At 41.8% G+C, this 20,776-nt stretch overlaps 2 protein-coding genes across 4 annotated transcripts in view; both read left to right on the forward strand.

The window, feature by feature from the left end:
- BTK (Bruton tyrosine kinase) overlaps positions 1 to 7,275 on the forward strand; it is a 31,865-nt gene extending 24,590 nt beyond the window's left edge. For all 3 annotated transcript variants that reach the window (XM_019436043.2, XM_019436042.2, XM_053891403.1), the window contains exons 14-19: positions 238 to 409; positions 930 to 1,146; positions 2,423 to 2,487; positions 3,299 to 3,417; positions 3,941 to 4,098; positions 6,774 to 7,275. In XM_019436043.2, the coding sequence (XP_019291588.2) occupies positions 238 to 409; positions 930 to 1,146; positions 2,423 to 2,487; positions 3,299 to 3,417; positions 3,941 to 4,098; positions 6,774 to 6,845 (803 nt within the window). In that variant the 3' untranslated portion in view covers positions 6,846 to 7,275. The remainder of the gene's footprint in view (positions 1 to 237; positions 410 to 929; positions 1,147 to 2,422; positions 2,488 to 3,298; positions 3,418 to 3,940; positions 4,099 to 6,773) is intronic.
- Positions 7,276 to 7,895: 620 nt separating this feature from the next.
- On the forward strand, positions 7,896 to 10,734 carry TIMM8A (translocase of inner mitochondrial membrane 8A). Its single transcript, XM_019436046.2, has 2 exons — positions 7,896 to 8,115; positions 9,650 to 10,734. The coding sequence occupies exons 1-2, from the start codon at positions 7,984 to 7,986 to the stop codon at positions 9,809 to 9,811; spliced, it is 294 nt and encodes a 97-aa protein (XP_019291591.2). The 5' UTR covers positions 7,896 to 7,983; the 3' UTR covers positions 9,812 to 10,734.
- Positions 10,735 to 20,776: the final 10,042 nt, after the last annotated feature.

Below are 20,776 nucleotides of genomic sequence, written 5' to 3' on the forward strand. Positions count from 1 at the left end.
TTTAACAGATTGTCTAGTTTCTCCTTCCTTTATGGCTAATTGGCACCTAAAATTCCAATTCCTTCAACCAGTAACCACCCTGTCCCTGAGATTTTCCCAGGCAAAGAGACATTAGTACTCCTGAACATTTCCTTTTTACCACTTGCCTATTACTACCCCTAGTAGAGATTCTTATCTATTGTAGGAATTATACATACATGACTCCCAAAGAATCGTATCAAGGCTTTGTTGTTATAGGATCATGGGAAATCGATCCAAAGGACCTGACCTTCTTAAAGGAGCTGGGGACTGGACAATTTGGGGTAGTGAAATATGGAAAATGGAGAGGCCAGTATGACGTGGCCATCAAGATGATCAAAGAAGGCTCCATGTCCGAGGATGAGTTCATTGAAGAAGCCAAAGTCATGATGTGAGTTACAGCCCAAACTCAACTCTCAATCCAGTTGCCAGAGTCTAGGAATTACCAGGACTGTTTCCACTGTGGCTTAAGGTGACTTAGAGTAGGAGAGATTTGGGACCAGGGCCTGAGGTCAATCTTTGATTGGTGGGAATACTAACTGCTGAGGTAATCATTTCTTTATCTTAGATATTGGTTGATAATAGTGTTGATCACAGGGGTGTACCATCTCAGTAGCATTTAAGGATAAATGTGAAAAATGAGACTTCCAAAAGGAAGACTGATTCTGATTACCCTTATTGTTCAGTTAGCCCTGGGCTTATTTTCTGTTCTATTGATGGGCTCCAAATCTCTCTCCACTCTCACATATTAGGCATATTTGTGGTTTAGGGTGGGAAAGAGGAAAGTCAACTTGTTATCATGGTCCCTTACTTGATACTTTACTTCCAGGCCAACTCTTTTCCTCTCCAGCCCCTTTCTGATTAGTATGCAGAGCCAGAAAGTGAGGACTGGTTTTTTGCCTCTCCTGTAGGAATCTTTCCCATGAGAAGCTGGTACAGTTGTATGGCGTCTGTACCAAGCAGCGCCCCATCTTCATCATCACTGAGTACATGGCCAATGGCTGCCTCCTGAACTACCTGAGGGAAATGCGCCACCGCCTCCAGACTCAGCAGCTGCTGGAGATGTGCAAGGATGTCTGTGAAGCCATGGAATACCTGGAGTCAAAGCAATTTCTTCACCGAGACCTGGTAGGACCTCAGAAGGATTGGCCTGGGACCAAGGACTGAGGGGGTGAAAGTAGCAGAGGAATATATATAGTACATGGATGAGGAGGGTTGCTGGAATCATCATTTCAGTTTTATCTAGAAGGCATTAAGAGTTAGGTGAACCTATGCTCCAGTGGTCAACCAGTCAAGGATCTCTAGTCCCAACACAAGTTCTGCCATGGTGATAGCTAGAGCTGTCACTCACTCCCATCCCCTACCACAGCAAGTAAAAATGGTGGGGTCCTTCAGGACAGAAGGGCAACCCTGCTTCCCATTGGGGCTGCTCCTGGCACAGAGCCTCATTTGGTTACATCAGAGTACATTTGTACATTTGGGTACATTTGTTCTTTTATAAAAAAAAATGTTGTATGTTACTTAGCAAACACTTAAAAACACATTAAAAAAAAAAAAACTGAGGGCACCTGGGTGGCTCAATGGATTAAGCCTCTGACTCTTGATTTCAGCTCAGGTCATGATTTCATGGCTTGGGCGTTCAAACCCCACATCAGGCTCTGTGCTGAAAGCGCGGAGCCTTTTTGGGATTCTCTCCCTGCCCCCTGCCCCTACCCTGTTTGTTCTCTCTCTCTCTCTCTCTCTCTCTCTCTCTCTCTCTCAAAATAAATAAATAAACATAAAAAGTGTTTTCATTAAAAATAAAAACTGAATTTCCAGCTTGTCTTGAAAATCTTGACCATCTTGAAACACCAGGCCCATTCTCACAGACCATGCTAACAGTCAACTGGTGCTGAGGAACAGCTGCCTCCTTCAGACCAACTGCATGCTTTGCATTTTCCTGCAATCTACCCTCCCACTTCACTCTCTCATTTTGCCGGTGCCTGCCTGGCCTCTAGAAGCATCGGAGTTTGTGCCACTGCTTATTTCAGGGAGGCCAAGGCTCAAATTGTCTTAGCCCACTGGCAGAAAAGCAAACCAAACAAAACAAACTTGCCTTCTGTTTTCCCTAATTCTCTCAACATTTTGGTAGAGGAAGGAGTGTCATGGAATCATCACTGCGAATGGAATCATTCTGTATGCCCTCAATGTTTTACTTATGTCTACATAGCAGGTTGCTTTAGATGTATGGGAAATGTATCCAAGTTTCTCCGTGGCAACAGCTGACTCCTGCTGGGTGGGAAAGTGTCTCTGGAGTGAAAGAGATGAAGCTTCCCTGGCTTCATTCCCCTGGTGGGCAGAATCTTTGTGCCTTTGTGACCTGTATGTCAGGGCCAGAGTCTCACTGGTAATTGTTGTACTACAGGCAGCCCGAAACTGTTTGGTAAATGATCAAGGAGTTGTTAAAGTATCTGACTTCGGCCTATCCAGGTAAGTGTATCTTTTTCATCTTTCCCTCTACAAGTAAAATAGGGGTGCCTGGGTGGCTCAGTCATTCAAAGTGTCTGACTTCGGCTCAGGTCATGATCTCGAAGTTCGTGAGTTCAAGCCCCGCGTTGGGCTCTGTGCTGACACCTCGGAGCCTGGAACCTGCTTCAGATTCTGTCTCCCTCTGTCTCTGCCCCATCCCCTGTTCCGTCTCTCTCTCTCTCTCTCTCTCTCTCTCTCAAAAAAAGAATAAACATTAAAAAAATTAAAAGTAAAAATAGCACAGCACAAACATGAGGCAGCATTATTGTTTTTCACCCTCTCCCTTTCTTTTATCCCCCTCATTCTAGTCTTTCTGTTCCTTTTCTTTCTTTGAATTATTTAAGTCACTTCTTTTGTCCTTTGTATCCCTCTCCTCTCCTTTGTCATTCCCTCTTTCTTTAGCCAATTTCTCCAAATACGTTTTTTTTTTTTGATTTGTTAATCCTGTTGTCTCTACTCCTGAGCCTTCTTCTTTACTAATCAGTCTAATTCCCATGGGCAACTACAGACTAGAAGGAAGGAGAAAAGACAAAGAAGGACAGAGAAGAAGAAGGGAGTATTATTTCACTTCATACTTTCTGTAACCATATTATTAATCAAGAAAGCTAATTCAGATAAGAAAACAGGATTACATTAAAAATAACCTTTTAAAAACATACTGATTGGCCCATAGGCATGCATTTGTGCAGTTCATATGACTTGCCAAGAAAGTTTAAGCACATGTCAAGCTCTCTCCAAATCCTAACAGTAACAAGTCTTGAACCATCCACAGGTATGTCCTGGATGATGAATACACAAGCTCAGTAGGCTCCAAATTTCCAGTCCGGTGGTCTCCACCAGAAGTCCTTATGTATAGCAAGTTCAGCAGCAAATCTGACATCTGGGCTTTTGGTGAGTGGATAAAATTATACAGATTATACAGCTTAAAGGAAGGGAAAGCAGTGGGGAAATTGCCACTTTGTAACCTGCACACAGAGGTTACTATCTGTTGTTTTCATTCTTCTAATCCTTAGGGAGTGCTTACTATTGTCAGGCACCACAGGGGTTCCTGGGGCTAAAAACAGTAAAATAGACATGATTCCTGCCTTCTTAGAAGTCACAATATATTGAGAGGAACAATTTATTCAGTATTCCACAGCTTCTGAATACTGATTATGTACCAAGGGACTCTGCCAGACCCTATAATTACAACGACAAATAAGAAGCTGTCTCTTTCCTAGAGGAGCTAATAGTCCAGTAAGACCCTGTTTACCCTCTAGTGTGGTCAGTACTACAGGAGAAGTTTGGACCAAATGCAAAATTGAAAGTGTGGGGAATCAGCTGCATCTAATATTTGACATTGATCTAGGAAGACTAGTGTCCCGACTACCTGAAGAGACTGCAAATTGACTTAATACATTTTTTCATTTTCTAGGGGTTTTGATGTGGGAAATTTACTCTCTGGGGAAGATGCCATATGAAAGATTTTCTAACAGTGAAACAGCTGAACACATTGCCCAAGGTCTACGTCTCTATAGGCCTCATCTAGCTTCAGAGAGGGTATATAGCATCATGTACAGCTGCTGGCATGAGGTAAGTGTTTTGTTGGGACCTCTTAAGTGATTTCCTCAAGCTGTACTTTCCCATTTAGCCAGCCAGGCACCCAGTCCCCATGCTCCCTGGCCACATGGCGGCTGGGCACACACTGATAGCTACACACATTCTTGGACCCAGCCTGTACCCCAGTCCTTTGATGGCCAGAGGCTTTCCCAGGCTCATCCAGTTCTCCCTACAGTATCATTAACAGACTCCATTACCAACTCAGCTTTAGGGAGAGGGGATGTTGTGGGCCCATGTCACCTAGCATAAGCAGGCAGTTAACGGTACTCAGGCAAATGTATGGACACTTAAAATGAAGAGAAAAGTCATTAAAATTTGTGTTGATTCCTTTGGAAGTCATTGGCTTTTTCTTCTACTTTACTAACTGCCAACCTTTTCTGGCTGTGGTCCTAAATGGCATTAAAAAAAATCCTGAAAGGAACTAAAATAGGCAGTGGTCATTTTTAATTTTTTTAAATGTTTATTTAGTGTTTTGAGAGAGAGAGAGAGAGAGAGAGAGCAAAGCAGGGGAGGGTGGGAGGGGGCAGAGAATCTGAAGCAGCCTCCATGCTGACAGCAGAAAGCCCAATGTGGGGCTCGAACTCAAGAACCACTGACCTAAGCTGAAGTCAGATGCTGAACCAACTGAGCCACCTAGGTGCCCCAGTAGTGGTCATTTTTTTTTTAAATATAATGCATCATGGGGTATGTGGATAGTAGTGGTATTTTGAAAATAAGGAGCCTGTCCCACTATTACTAAAATGTTTTGGGGGCACCTGGGTGGCTCAGTTGGTTAAGCGTCCAACTTCAGCTCAGGTCATGATCTCGCAGTTTGTGGGTTCGAGCCCCGTGTCAGGCTCTGTGCTGACAGCTGAGAGCCTGGAGCCTGCTTCGGATTCTGTGTCTCCCTCTCTCTCTGCCCCTCCCCTGCTCATGCTCTGTCTCTCTCTGTCTCAAAAATAAAAATAAAATAAAATGTTTTGCTGCTCTCACCTTGAGTTTTTTCAGAGGTGCTTTCTCCACTTTTCAGTAGATCTTTGGCAACATTAATTTGGCACCCTAAATCTCTAGTAGGGAATGAATGCTCGGCTTAGTTCTGTGCCACTAGAAACAGGGAAGGACAGTGTCCAACAAACATATATGTGAATCTGGAGTCCTCTTGGCGGGGTGAAAAGTGGGTATATGGATCAAAGCATGGTTCCTTTCCCTTCAACAAATGACTGAAGTCACAAAGGATGTATGGAGAAAGGGACAACCATTTCCCTTCTCTCTCCTGTGCCATGCAGGTTTAAGGGAGATTGACAATGCTCCTTCCCAACTAGGACATCCTCACTCTGCTACTTAACTGTTTCATACAGGCGCTTTCTGCAGAGCCTGTTTAAAGTAATACTCATGAGGGGCACCTGGGTGGCTCAATCAGTTAAGCGTCTGACTCCTGATTTTGGCTCAGGTCATGATCTCATGGTTCCTTAGAGCAAGCCCCACATTGGGCTCTGTGCTGACAGCGTGGAGCCTATTTGGGATTCTCTCTCTCCCTCTCTCTGCTCCCCACCCCCCCATCCCTGCTCATGCCCTCTCGCTGTCTTTCTGTCTCTCTTTCTGTCTTTTTACCAAAATAAATAAACATTTAAAGAAAAGTAATACTCATGAAATTGGCATATCAGAATCCCTGGAAAACTCTTAAAACTGCAGATAACTGGGCCTTTTCAGAGATTCCAATTAGGTATGTCTGAAGCAGAACCCAGAAAGTCTTCCAAAAAAACACTTTTTTTAATGTTTATTTTATTTTTGAGAGAGAGAGAGACAGATCACGAGTGGGGGAGGAGCAGAGAGGGAGACACAGAATCTGAAGCAGACTGCAGGCTCTGAGCTATTAGCACAGTGCCCTATGAGGGGCTCAAACTCATGAGCCATGAGATCATGACCTGAGCCGAAGTTGGACACTTAACCGACTGAGCCACCCAGGTACCCCCCCACCCAGAAAAGTCTTTTTAAACATCCCTGGAAATTCTGATACTCCGCTAGGTTTAAGAACCACTGATTCAAAGGGACAAGAAATTGATGACTTTTTGGTTCTGATGGATTGAGACCTTTCTGGCATGAATATGCCCTGAATCACGAAATACCTCAGGGGTTTATGGACCATGGTGGTCACAAAGGGTCTTAGTCTAGAGGCCAGACAGTGGTAATAAAAATGTCCTAGGTGCTGAGGATCTCTGCCCACTGATGCAGCCCATGATCTTGAAATGTTAATTTCTTTGTAAAACTTTGACTGTGGGATGATAGAAACCGTATTTGAAAGCTTACAATTTCAGTTCTGTCAAACATTTAAACTTGTTCAGTAGCCATTTTTCACTTGAGGATCCACAATAAGGATGTATTGATGTACAATTTTGTAATGAATTTACCCTCAGCTTAATCAGTGTTTGTGAGTTTAATTTGCGAATTGTCCCATTACATTAATAACCTGAGTTACTAAAGATGAAAAGTGCACAAAGACATTATGGAGCACTTCCATTCTTTTTCCTCTTTCTTTCGTGTGTAATTGACAGGTTATGCTATAGGGAATATAGTATACACTTGATAAACATTTGCTGCTTACTCAGTGCATTTCCCTTGAATTTTGGATTTTAGCCTGCTGTTACACTCTACTTTCTGTTTGGTTTTAGAAAGCAGAGGAACGTCCTACTTTCAAAATTCTTCTGAGCAACATCCTAGATGTCATGGATGAAGAATCCTGAGCTCACCAATAAGCTTCTTGTTTCTACCCCTCTCCTCCACAAGCCCCAATTTCATTTCTGAGGAAATCCCAAGTTTACAGGCACTGGATCCTTTGTGCTCTTGCTGAATACACAAAGGCCCCTCTCTACATCTAGGAATGACTCTCTTCTATGATTCTCTGGGATAGTACCTTCTGAGCAAAAGCCAAGGAATTCTTGTGCCTGGTATTGTTCTCAGAGAAAATAATTTCCAGGAGTATTAAGACAGGACTGAATTTGGGATGGAAAATTTGGAGGAGGGAGGGATGTAAATAGCCTGACAAGGTATCCAACAGCTCTTTGGGTAGGCATTAGAGCTTGGGGGGCGGGAGGCAGAATTTGGCAAGAATAAAATGGTGTCATAAAAATGGGAGGGCAGGGTGTTTTGATAAAATAAAATTACTGGAAAGCATGAAGGTTTCTTGCTACCTCGATTAATCACACAACCTCCCTGAAGCGCCCTATCTCAGTGTTGCAGAGAACTGTTGCCTGGCATTGGTTTGCCATATTCCTACTTTGAGAACTTGGCAAGATTCACGGCAATTTAACTCCTCTGGCTCTTGGAAAATTCTGGCTCTAAATCAGAGATAAACTCACAAGCAAAGCACCAGTGCATGCAGCATGACCGGAATGAATCTGAAAGTTGGGGACAAATTCTGCAGGAGCCTCTTTCAAAACACCATCAAAGAACTGGGGCTCCAGGATGGCTAAGAGACGGGCCTAGCAGTCACAGCGGCAGGAAAAGCGAGGGCCAATTTGGAAGTGGGCAGGGCCAGGGCTTCTCGGGCAGGCCGAACCAGCCACCTGGTGTGAAGTAACTTCCTTTTTCACTTTTGACCGTTTCTCTTTGGAATAGCATCTCGACCGCATCGCAACACCCGGCTACAAGCCCGGAGGCCTCCCAGCTGACGTAGGGAGCGGCCGCTGGGTCGCGAGCTGGAGCGGGGAGCGCAAGCGGCTGGGAGGAGCGGCGGGCGGGGGTAGGGGGCCACACGCCGGCGCGTTGCAGTCACGGGGCGGGTCTGGAGGCGGTGGATTGTGGTTCCGGTTCCGTCGCGGAGACACGTGAAGGTCGGTGAGTTGCTGCAGAGTTCCTCTCGGCACGCGTGGTGGCGCTGGGATGGATGCCTCCTCGTCTTCGTCCGCGGCGGGTTTGGGCTCGGTGGACCCACAGCTGCAGCATTTCATTGAGGTGGAGACTCAGAAGCAGCGCTTCCAGCAGCTGGTGCACCAGATGACGGAACTTTGTTGGGTGAGGAGCTGGGTCTGGGACCTAGCTACTGTCCCTGCTTTCTCCCTGCCCCTTCCGGGCGGGACTTGTCAGGACGTCCGGGATTCGGGGACGGGGAGGACCCGGTAGCATCTTGCCTTGGTTTCCTTCGGTTTCTCACACCAAGCGGGAGGGGTGAGAGGGTGACTCCGTTTCTCGGGGAATTCTCACGCCAGACCATGGCTTTGTTGGTGCAGAGGACTGGGGATCACACTTGTCCCGAGCAGCACTTTTAGGCACCTGAGGTTGACGCTGCCTGGTGCTGGTCACCAATACTGAGATCTTATTTTTGGAGCCCCGATTCCCAGGAAGTGAGTCTCCCATTTCTGGACTCCTCAGGGTTAACCTGGATTTCCCAGTTGCTTTAACCGTTGTCCGTGACAAATGAGTCGCTGTAGCCCACTAACTGTAAAAGTAGCGTCTCCCCCCCCCCCCCCCCCCCCACTTAAATTTGCTTTTTTTGTTGGGTTGTTGTGTAATACCAAGCTGTTTCGGGTCTCAATGTTGAGGAATTGAATATGCCTTGTGAGGGGACTTGGCAAAAGGGTGAAAGGCATTTGCAGCTTAGGATCAAAGTGTTCTCTAGCTGCCAAGGGCAGCATAACTGCCCTGCCTTGAGAAAAAATATCTCATAGAATTCAGAGGCCAAGGATAATTTTCCTTGGAAGTGGAGAGTCTGACGCTTGTGTACACAGCAGAGAATAACTAATAAAATTCATTTGAAATAACTTGAACTATATACAGTTATTGGTTCCGTAGTCCCTTTCACATAAACTTATGGTATTGTGGGACTCTGACCCCTAACAAATGCTTACTTAAGTCCTGTACTACTTGGTACTTTCATTCTTTAAAAAAAAACAAACTGTAATTCATTACATTTGGGCCAGGAGGGGGTGTGGTTGAGGATTCCTCTAAGAATCTGTAATTTGTGGGCCCTTTAGGAAAATTCATACAACTTTCCATTCATCTTGAGAGGATTCAAGAACTTCTGGCTTAAGTATACAAGGTTACAGCATCTTGGGTAATAGATGTCTTTTTTTGTTTGATAGGTTTCAGGGTGTCACTGCTGTGATTTATGCTTTCACCCCCCTTTTTTCCCCCTGGCAGTTAGTCTAAAGGCATTAAATGGTGGCAGCATTGTGGAGTTACAGCCAAATTCAGCCAAAGGTTACTTCACTTGTATTTTGCCCCTCCCCCCCCCTTTTTTGCTCTGTAATAGCTCCACCATTTTCTGGCCCAATAATTTTGGGCAAAGTATCTCTCCCACTGCTTCCCTGTTTGTAAAATGAGGATTAATAATAGTATCTATTAGGTAGGATTGTTGTGAGAATTTAATGTAAGGCTGTAGATAACTGCTTGCCATACGCCAAATGAGAAATATTAACATAACAGATACTGGGTTTAGGTGAAATTTTTCCTATAAATAACAAGTTACCCCCCCCCCTTTTTTACCCCAAGTTCTCTTTGTGACTCTGTATCTTGTCCTGTTTGTGATTCTGTATCTTGTCCCGAGCAGGAAAAGTGCATGGACAAGCCTGGGCCAAAGTTGGATAGTCGGGCTGAGGCCTGTTTTGTGAACTGCGTTGAGCGCTTCATTGATACAAGCCAGTTCATCTTGAATCGACTGGAACAGACCCAGAAAACCAAGCCAGTTTTCTCAGAAAGCCTTTCTGACTAATCTCAGCATTACCTCTTTGGAAAAGGAAGGTAGTCCAAGAAATGAAGAGCTGTTGATGGGATAGTTGAAGAAAAGGCTATGGGGGGATTGGCTCCCACCTTTGTCACTCTTGGGACATCCTGTCATCTGAGAATGAACAAAGACCAGTTGTGTGTGTGTGTGTGTGTGTGTGTGTGTGTGTGTGTGTGTGCGCGCGCGCGCACTTTGAGGGACATATGTGTATTTGGCTGTTTTTTAATGCTAATCTTGTGAAAACAATTGACAGATGAATGGAAAACTCTACTAGATGCATATTACTGTATGTGGGACTGTGCTTTCTCAAAGTCCCATTAATTGCTCTCTATAATTTTGACAGTGGAACTGCTTTCTCTAATTTGATAGTGGGACCACATAGGTACAACCTGTCATTTGCATGGATTCATTTAGGATTTCTGGGGAGATTGTTATACATCTTTGTGTCTCTCAGAAAGGGCAGCAATGAGCAAAGGGTAATTTGCTACTTAACTGTAGGCCTCCTTATCTAGTGTTTTGACTATCAGTGTTGGAAAAAAATCGATGGGATATTCATACAATACACTTCAGCTTTCTAGATAATCTCCCCTATGCTGTGATTTACTTAAATATATAAAGGTATGGTCTCAAGGTAGTACAGGTAGCTTGAGTGTCTAGAGGCCTTTGGTTATAAAGGAATGTAGCCAGTGAGCATAATACTCATTACTAAACTGCCACAAGGAAGAAGCTTACTGACGCTGTATATCAGGGTTGAAAAAATTCAAAGATGTGCCTAAGTAGGTTGTAAAGATTTAGGCCAGTCAAGAACTAACATCAGTTTCAGGTAGAGGTGCATGTCTAATGTTAATCAGTATAGGTTCCATTGATTGCATCTTTTTAATCACTGAAATAAAAGCTTCTACAAAATTAAACTCTGATTGAGAAGGCTTTCTATTCTGGTTATCACCTGCACCCTGGAGAGATTTGGTGTAGGCTGGTTCCAAGACTGAAGGTTAATCAGTCCAGGTACCTCCTCTGTGCAAGGAACAGCATGGCATTCCAGGAATCTCTGACCTTTATGTGACAAAAAGAGAACCTTCAGATGAGATGAGATGAGATGGGGGAAATTTCACTGTTGACAGTCCATTCCCTGAGTGTAGAAGAAGAGGTTATATTGACTGGATTCCACCCCCCACCCCAACTTCAAATCCTAGTAGTATACTGGAGTGTAGACCTAAAGTGGAACTGCCTGTTGGGAGTCTTTAGTTCAAGTCCACGAAGGTTGGGGAAATACACATTTCTAGAAGCCTCAAGTCCTTTTAGCTTTCCACCATATATGTACTATAAGGAAATTTTTTAAAATCCTGATGAAAAAATTCAACAAAAGTTTTTCTTTTAAGTTTTATTTATTTATTTTGAGAGACAGCATGAGCAGGAGAGGAGCAGGGAGAGAGAGAGAAAGAGAATCCCAAGCAGGCTCCGCAGAGCCTGACATGGGGCTCAATCTCACAAACTGAGATCATGATCTGAGCCGAAATCAACAGTTGGATGCTTAATAGACTGAGCCACCCAGGCACCCCCAACAAAAGTTTTAAGTGATTACTCTGTGCCAGATACTTTCTTGCCAGAGACTCAGGAGTACGTAAAAAACAAAGGAGTGCCATGTAGAAAAAGCAGGGAATGTTTGTGGGGGTATTGTGATTTGACATCAGATGGTTAGAGAAGGCCTCTTTGGGAACATGGCATTTCAGCAGAGATCTGAAAGAATTAAGTGACCAAGCCATGTTGGTATCTGGGAAGAATATTTCAAGCAGAGGTTACAGAAAGTCCAAAGGCCCCAAGGTCAGAGCAGCATGCTGTGATGCTAAAGTAGACTAGTCAAAAGGTCTAGTATGATGGGTGAAATGAATAAGGAGAATGCTAAGAAATAAAGTCAGAGACCTATGCATGAGAGGGATTGGGGCTGGGAGGCAGGGATGTGCACTGATCATACAGGGCTTTGTAGGCCATTGCAAGTACTTGGTTTTTACCAAGCAAGATGGGGAGCCATTTGAGGGTTTTTAGCAGATGAGTGATGTGATATCGCTTAAGTTTTACGGGGATCTAGCTGCTGTTTGGAGAACATGTAGGTAAGTAATAATAATGTCATTTTGAAGTCCAGGAGAACTCAGGCTCTTAGGGTAGGTATCTAGCATATACTTTGTATCTATATATCCCTATTGTTTTCTACCACTACCCGCCCTCCCGCCCCGAGTTTAGTGTGTTCTCATAAAACCTCAAGTCATAAAGGGAGGGTCTTTTAGTCTTTGCCTTCTTATTCTTCCTTACTCTTTTTCTTATATATTATTATGTCATTATTTATTAGCTATTTCATTCATTGTTACTCTTGCTTCACTTAGTATTAAAATATTCTCCTCACATTTAGACACAAAGTTAACCATTTTGTTTTACAGTGTTACTGCTTGCTCAGCTAGTGTACATAATGAGAAAGAGTCTGTCAGATTGATACAACATGCTTGAGCACCAAGTATATGTGTGACACTGCTAGGTACAAGATAATAGGAAAGAAAAGGTCGAACATTTGTCCCCGTCTGCGAGGAAGTTAAGTATACCAGAGCAACAATTTGAGCTTTTGTTTGCTTTGTCAGTCTCCAAAATTTATTTTCAGGATCTTGATAGAAAGGTGGTAGTGTCGGCCCTAATAACATTCAAAGTTCTCATTTCAATATTCAGGGTACAATGCTTAAGACATAAAGAAATAAAAGGAATGAATTAGCAGACTGTTCCCGAAATGCAATCTTACTTGGAAGCCTAATGTATAAAACAGAGAAGCAAAGCTGTTCCAACAGTGGTGGGGATATCTGGAGGCCTGCTGTTGTCACCCCCACCCCCACTTCACCCACCCCTGTGGTGCCTAAGGCACTGTCTTAGGACCTCTAGGGTTTTACTAAGCATACTGTGAAAACTGGACCAAGACTATCCCTAAGGCCCCTGTCCATGAGCCCATGAATGAACATTAGGGATGACACATGCAAGGAAATCAAGCAAGAACTTCATATTTATTTATGGTAACAAATCTCTATTAGGAGTTTAGATTTAAAAATATAACAAGTCAATAAACCCCATGTAGAATAACATCTACATGGAAAGCAATCGGGGCTTTTTTTAAACCAATTTTCATTCGTGTGAGTACCTTAAAAAATCTTGGCCTGGGGAGATTTTATTTCAAAGACCACCCACTAGTGCATCTTTTGAGACTCTTCATGCTCCCATCCTGTCTCATCTTCTGGATTCAAAAGAGGCTGATGCAGAAGAGTCTGGTAATGTGCATTTTTATTCCATGTAAGAGAAATGGTATTGTTTAGATTTTTTTATGAAGTATTTTTTTTACGTTTATTTATTTTTGATAGAGCACAAGTGAGGGAGGGGCAGAGAGAGAAGGAGACACAGAATCTGAAGCAGGCTCCTGGCTCTGAGCTGTCAGCACAGAGCCCTATGCGGGGCTCGAACTCATGAACTGTGAGATCATGACCTGAGCTGAAGTCGGACACTTAACCGACTGAGCCACCCAGGCGCCCTTTGGGTATTGTTTAGATTAATTGATCCCCAGTCAATGGGCAGCAGATACCACAAGGGACCTCTCAAAAGGCATGGAGGAAAAAAGCCCAAGAACTAGGGTGAGGAAACCACAGGTGGTACCACCAAAGTTGCTGAGAGACTTTGCTGCCATTCCTTGAAAAGAATGGCAGAGAGATGATGACAGCAGTAGGGAAAAGCAAATACTATATGAAAAGGACTGCATAGGTACTGGCAATAGCCAAAGCCTTGGTCAGATAGTTCATTTGAATGCCACACCCATCACAGACAAGTCAAGAGTATCCAGTTGAGGGCTGGTTATGTGATTGGCTTCCCTAAAACAGCTGCTTCAAGGCAATGCCCAAACTTGATACCTGACACAGAAAGTGAGCCAACAGATCATATCTGAATATACATAAGGAGGACATCATGAGGTCCCACTATGAAGACAAGCAAGTGGAACTGATCACTACACACAAATCCTGCGATAAAAGAAAATAATTGAATTACTACTTTTAGTACTTATATAAGAAATGCTAAAGCAATTTGATGATTAAATCATTACATCCATTAACATTTTAACAAGAGAAACATTTCAGCCATTAACCATTAATGTATGAACTAATAAAATTTGTGTTGTGTATCTAAGGCTATATCTTAAAAAATCACTCAAAAAGGCAAAGCCTATACAATATGATTAGGGTACTTTCTGCTACACAGAAATACATAAAAGGGATGGTTAGGATATAGCAAGCCAGGATTCAAATGTACTGATCAGGAACTCTAGATGAACAAAGGGGTCAACAGAATTTTGAGCTGTATCTATAATATAATAGCTATGCTTTGCTGAGGAAATATATACTATTTGCCAAATGTTGTACTAAGTATTTTACATGGGTCATCTAAAAATTACAACTCAGAGGAACTATTACATCGATTTACAGATGGAGGAGCTGAGGCCCAGAGAAATGATCTTATTCAAGGTTACACAGCTAATAAATTACAGGGATGGTTTTTGAATCCAAGCAGTTTGACCCCAGAACTAATGGTCTGAACTACTACACTAAACTACCTCCTAATGCATTTAGAGATCGGAAGAAATGTTTCTTTATTAATTTTTTTTGACGTTTATTTATTTTTGAGACAGAGAGAGAGCATGAAGGGGGGAGGGGCAGAGAGAGAAGGAGACACAGAATCGGAAGCAGGCTCCAGGCTCTGAGCCATCAGCCCAGAGCCCGACGCGGGGCTCGAACTCACGGACCGTGAGATCGTGACCTGAACTGAAGTCGGACGCTTAACCGACTGCGCCACCCAGGCACCCCAAGAAATGTTTCTTTAAAGGGTAAGGCCAGAGTGGAACATTTCATTCTGGAGAGACCATGGTATAATAGAAAGAGAATAGGTTTCAGAGTTAGGCAGAACGGGTTCAAATCCTGGCTTTGCCAACACCTGTGTGACTTTAGGGAAGTCACTTAACCTTTAATCTTCAGTTCCTTTTTAAAAATTTTTTTAAAGTTTATTTATTTATTTTGAGAGAGGGAGAGAGAGAATCCCAAGCAGGCTCTGCACCATCAGCGCAGACCCCGATGCAGAGCTTGAACTCAACTGCAAGACCATGACCTGAGCTGAAACCAAAAATCGGATGATTAACCGACTGAGCCATCCAGGTTCCCCTGATTTTCAGTTTCTTTATAAAACTGAGATGGTAATGCCCACCTTACAGGATTGAAAGATGAGATCACATGTAAAGCACTTGGTACACTATAGATGCTTTAGCAGTAGCAATTGATTACCATTATTCAGAACTGAGCATCTTTGATAACCCTGGCAGAGTCATTATATGGGAGAACAAGAGAAAAGCAAAAGGTCACTTAATAAAGCTGACTCATTGATGAAGTGGCAGGGCTAATGGAGCATATAATATTAAGAATCTTGAGTTTTATCTTGCAATCAATGGGAAGCTATTGAAGGATTTTAAACAGTGGAGTAATATAATGATATTTGCACTTTTTTAAGTGATCAAAGTACTACATGCATGTTTTAAAACTTTCAAACAATATAGAATTGTTTAAAATAAATGAAAGTCCTCCCCTTACCCTCATGTATGTATTTAGAAAGATCACTTTAGCAGCTAGATGGTAGTTGGATTAAGACAGAGAGAACAATAGTAAGAGTATATTCACTAATTGAGGCAACAGACTGTGAGGGACTGGATTCAAATAATTTCAGAAATTTCAGGAATTTCAGAAATTTCTAACTAATTCACATTCCCTTTGTTACTGATATAGTGATTAATAACCCCTCATTCTATTCCTGAGTGAGCTTTCATCAAGCTTCCCTACTTCACACAAAACTCAGGAGCTGTAAAATAAAAGGTTGTTAATTTTGTCTATATAAAAAATTCTGAACAGCAAAAACTTCATTAAGCAAAGTTAAAAGAAAAATAATAGGAAGCGAATCTTTGAACCCTTTCTACAAAGGACTAATTTCCTTACATAAAGGACCCCTACGAATCAATCATAAAAGACCATTCAATAGAAAAATGGACAAAGGATATAAAAAGACAATTCAAAGAAATGGAAACACAGATGGCTCTTGAATATGTGAAAAGATGTTTATATTTAAGAGAAATTTTAAAAACCTACACTGAGCTATAACATCTCTCACCTGTTAGACTGTCAAAACAAAATTCTGGTAACATACTGTTGTGTGGGTGGTGAAAGGAAACGGTTACCCCTACACTACTAGTGGGGGTGTAAATTGGTATCATCTCCATGGAAAGCAGTTTAACAATATCCACCAAGTTATATATGTACACACCTTCTATTCCAGAAATCTGACTTCTAGGAATTCATCCTATGGATATACGCACATGTTCCAGCTGACAAATAAGATTATTCACTGCAGCATTGTAACAGAAAGGGACTGGAAACAACCCAAGTGTCTCTCAATAAGATATTGATTAAAAAATGTTCCTACAATGAGATACTTAACTATGTAGCTATGAGGCTACATACATACATACAAAAATGTATGAGGGATCTCTATACCAATATTGAACTCCAATACATAGTTAAATTAAAACAGCAAGATTGAAGACACAATATGCTACCATTTGTGTAAAAGGGGGGGGAGATTAAAACATATGTGCACATTTGCTTGAATAAGCATAAAATATCTCTTGAAAGATATTGTTAACGTTGGTTGCATCCGGGAAGAGGAACCATGTCGTTGGGGAGTAAGGATGGGAGGAGGCTTTACCATACATCTTTTCTGTATGCCTTTTGAATTTTGAATCATGTGAATGTATTACATATTCAAAAAATAAATATTATTTTAAAAATAAAATTTCTCCCCACTTCAGAACTCTGAGCTCTGTACTAAAAAGTGGAGAGGTATGATGGAAACCACTTCCAGGAATAAAAGCTCTATATTTGAATTGCAACACTTTCAAGTAGTTTTAGTTTTGTCGTTGTTGTTGTTTATTTGTTTAAGAAGGCTCAACTCCCAACCTGGAGCTTAAACTCACAACCCTGAGATCAATAGTTGCATGCTCTACCAGCTGGATGAACGAGGTGCCCCTCTTCCTTCCTATTCTTTTCATTTTTTTAAGATTTTATTTTTAAATAATCGGGTGCTCAACGTCGCTCCTCATCAGGGAAATACAAATCAAAACCACACTGAGATACCACCCGACGCCAGTCAGAGTGGCTAAAATGAACAAATCAGGAGACTATAGATGCTGGTGAGGATGTGGAAAAACGGGAACCCTCTTGCACTGTTGGTGGGAATGCAAATTGGTGCAGCCACTCTGGAAAACAGTGTGGAGGTTCCTCAAAAAATTAATAGATCTACCCTAGGAGTCAGCAATAGCACTGCTAGGAATTTACCCAAGGGATACAGGAGTGCTGATGCATAGGGGCACTTGTACCCCAATGTTTATAGCGGCACTCTCAACAATAGCCAAATTATGGAAAGAGCCTAAATGTCCATCAACTGATGAATGGATAAAGAAATTGTGGTTTATATACACAATGGAATACTACGTGGCAATGAGAAAGAATGAAAGATGGTCTTTCGTAGCAACGTGGATGGAACTGGAGAGTGTTATGCTAAGTGAAATAAGTCATACAGAGAAAGACAGATACCATATGTTTTCACTCTTATGTGGATCCTGAGAAACTTAATAGAAGACCATGGGGGAGGGAAGAAAAAAAAGAGGTTAGAGAGGGAGGGAGCCAAATCATAAGAGACTCTTAAAAACTGAGAACTGAGGGTTGATGGCGGGTGGGAGGGAGGGGAGGGTGGGTGATGGGTATTGAGGAGGGCACCTGTTGGGATGAGCACTGGGTGTTGTATGGAAACCAATTTGACAATAAATTTCATATTTAAAAAAAATAAATAAAAATAAATAATCTCTACACCCAACCGGGGGCTCAAACTCATAACCCTGAGATCAAGAGTTGCAGGCTCCACTGACTGACCCAGCCAGGCGCCCCCTGAACTGCAATTCTTTCAGATGTCCACTAGTCTCAGATTATTTATATATCTAAGGACCTCAAGCAAATGTGGGATAAGGGTGAGATGAATAAAGCACTCACCTTGTGTGCAGAATTTAAGGGGATACCAGAAAAACCTCAATAATCTAGATAATTAAGTATTTGCCAATTGAAATTAATGCAAAAATCCATGATGAACAGAATATCAAAATTTAAATACGGACAGGATCAACAAAAGTGCCATACTGAGCCATACTGGAGCTTGAGTCAAAAGGAAAAATGTGGACCCCATATACATGTTTTTATGTATTCTTGAATGGTTAATGTTTTCCAGAACATTAAAGCAGTTACAAAATTGAAAAGTAGATACATTAAAACTCACAGCATTTAGTTTAAATATTTTATTTATGCCAAGACCATAATTTATTAAAGTTTTATTTTCCTGGCTTTAATGGAAGCAAACTCATGAATACATTTTCGTCAAAACCAGTAATATTTTCATTACATATTTAATTAGGCCGAAAAGAATATGTAGAATTTGTGGGGGTGGGGGGGGAAGAGAAGTGCTAGTAATCTGGTGCAACTGAAATGCATGGTAGACATTGGGGAATCTCTGGTGATAAGAATCACAAGGTAGGCCTGGAATATTTCATTATGCCATGCTCAGGAGCTTGGATTTTATTTTGCAGGCACTGGGGAACATATAAAGTCTTTCATTTTATTTTATTTTATTTTTTAATTTTTTAAACGTTTATTTATTTTTGAGACAGACAGAGACAGAGCATGAACAGGGGACGGTCAGAGAGAGAGGGAGACCCAGAATCTGAAGCAGGCTCCAGGCTCTGAGCTGTCAGCACAGAGCCTGACGTGGGGCTCGAACTCACGGACCAAGAGATCATGACCTGAGCTGAAGTCCGACGCCCAACCGACTGAGCCACCCAGGCGCCCCACATATAAAGTATTTTAAAGCACAGGTTTTAGGAAGATTAGAATTATATCAGTGTGACTGAAGGACAAGACTAGAAGTAGAGACCTGATAGATTTTTAAGGTAGAAAGGTAATGCCAAGGTAAATAGGCTGGGTTTTGATGGCTGAGAGAAGAGGAAAAAATGAGGATGACCAACCATTCAAGATTCACCCATTTACAACTTGTTCGGGATCCATATTATTTATATTACACATTCCTGAAATGTGTGAAAGGAGATACATTACTCTCTCCTTTCTAAAAAGTATGCCAAACAGCTTTTATTTTTCTAATGTAGCTCACCAAAAAGCTTGAGAATCATGCATATGATCGATTTTCTCATATTAATAGTGACCCATCCATATCCATATCTCACATATGTGAGATATATCCTCCTCACCTTCACTATAGTCCTTTGCAAGAAACTGACAAGAAATCTGGTATTCTGCCAAATGTACCATGACTTGGATAGAAAAAATAAAAGTGGCAGCAGACCTTAGGTAACTGGTAGGTTGACAGTTTTGTTTTCTTTTTAGGCAAGCAAAAATATTTTTAGTGAAGTAGGGCAGGAAAAATCCATTTATATTCTTCTATGAAAGGATGGCCTTCTCAATAAAGAATTAACATCAAAGCCAATGCTGCCTGCCATTCTAAGATTATTATAAGTATAATATTTCATGTCCATTTACAGTAATGTGGTGAAAATAGCCTGAAAGTCTTCCCTCACTCTAAAACACTTCGAAATATGGAATAAAATATAGTAGCCTTTTAAATGTATAGCTGAGTTTCCAAGTAAGTAAAAGAAATCACTAGGGGTCCAAACACAAAGTGGAAAGCCATAAACCAGAGCTATCCCTTGAACTACCTGGCAGAAGCAACATAAAACAGCTCTACAGGGACAAATCTTCCACAAGATTGCCACAGGTAAAGCCATGCTGAATATGATTTATAATAAAAAAATTACAAAACACACGAAGCAATACCACACCATAAGCCAATGCCTGAACACATAACAGCAGGATTAGACCCCAAATCTTCAGATAAATTTTCAGTGTCATAATCATTTAACACTATGACTCTGTATAAAATGACTACAGACATAATTGAAAACACGAGAAAGTGACACTATTTTTTTAAAAGACAAAATTTTTTTTTTCATCAGTAGAAAGGATGTCATTTTAATCTGCCTGCTGTTAAATCAACATTTGTTGATTTCTGCTTTTTTCACTATCCTTTTATCCCCAGCAGAAGATGAACATGAGGTGAGAGAACCAGAGCAGTGTGTCCGAGTTCCTTCTCCTGGGGCTCCCCATCTGGCTAGAGTCACAAGGTATGTAGTTTGCCCCTATCCTGGTCGTGTACCTGACCATGGTGCTGGGGAACCTACTCATCATCAGGCTGAACTCTGGCCTCCACACCCCTATGTACTTCTTCCTCAGCCACTTGGCCCTCATTGACAAAGAAAAAAAAGAAAAAAAATAATTCTGCTAGGTATTTATCCAAAGGATACAAAATTGCTGATTCGAGGGGCACCTGGGTGGCTCAGCTGGTTAAGTGTCCAACTCTTGACTTTGGCTCAGGTAACGGTCACATGGTTCGTAAGTTCAAGCCCCACATTGGGCTCCACGCTGATAGTGCAGAGCTTGCTTGGGATTCTCTCTCTCTCTCTCTCTCTCTCTCTCTCTCTCTCTCTCCCCCTACCCCACTCGTGCTTTGTCTCTCAAAATAAATAAACTTAAAAATAAACTTTAAGAAATGTTGATTCAAAGGGGCACATGCACCCCAATGTTTATAGCAGCACTATCAACAATAGCCAAATTATGGAAAGAGCCCAAATATCCATTGACTGTTGAATGGATAAAGAAGATGTGGTATACATACATATATCTACTAGAATACTACCCAGTGATCAAAAATAATGAAATCTTGCCATTT

This window comes from Panthera pardus, unplaced genomic scaffold, assembly GCF_024362965.1.
Source record: "Panthera pardus isolate Hobbes unplaced genomic scaffold, ASM2436296v1 HiC_scaffold_27, whole genome shotgun sequence".
In the NCBI taxonomy this organism is placed as follows: domain Eukaryota; kingdom Metazoa; phylum Chordata; class Mammalia; order Carnivora; family Felidae; genus Panthera; species Panthera pardus.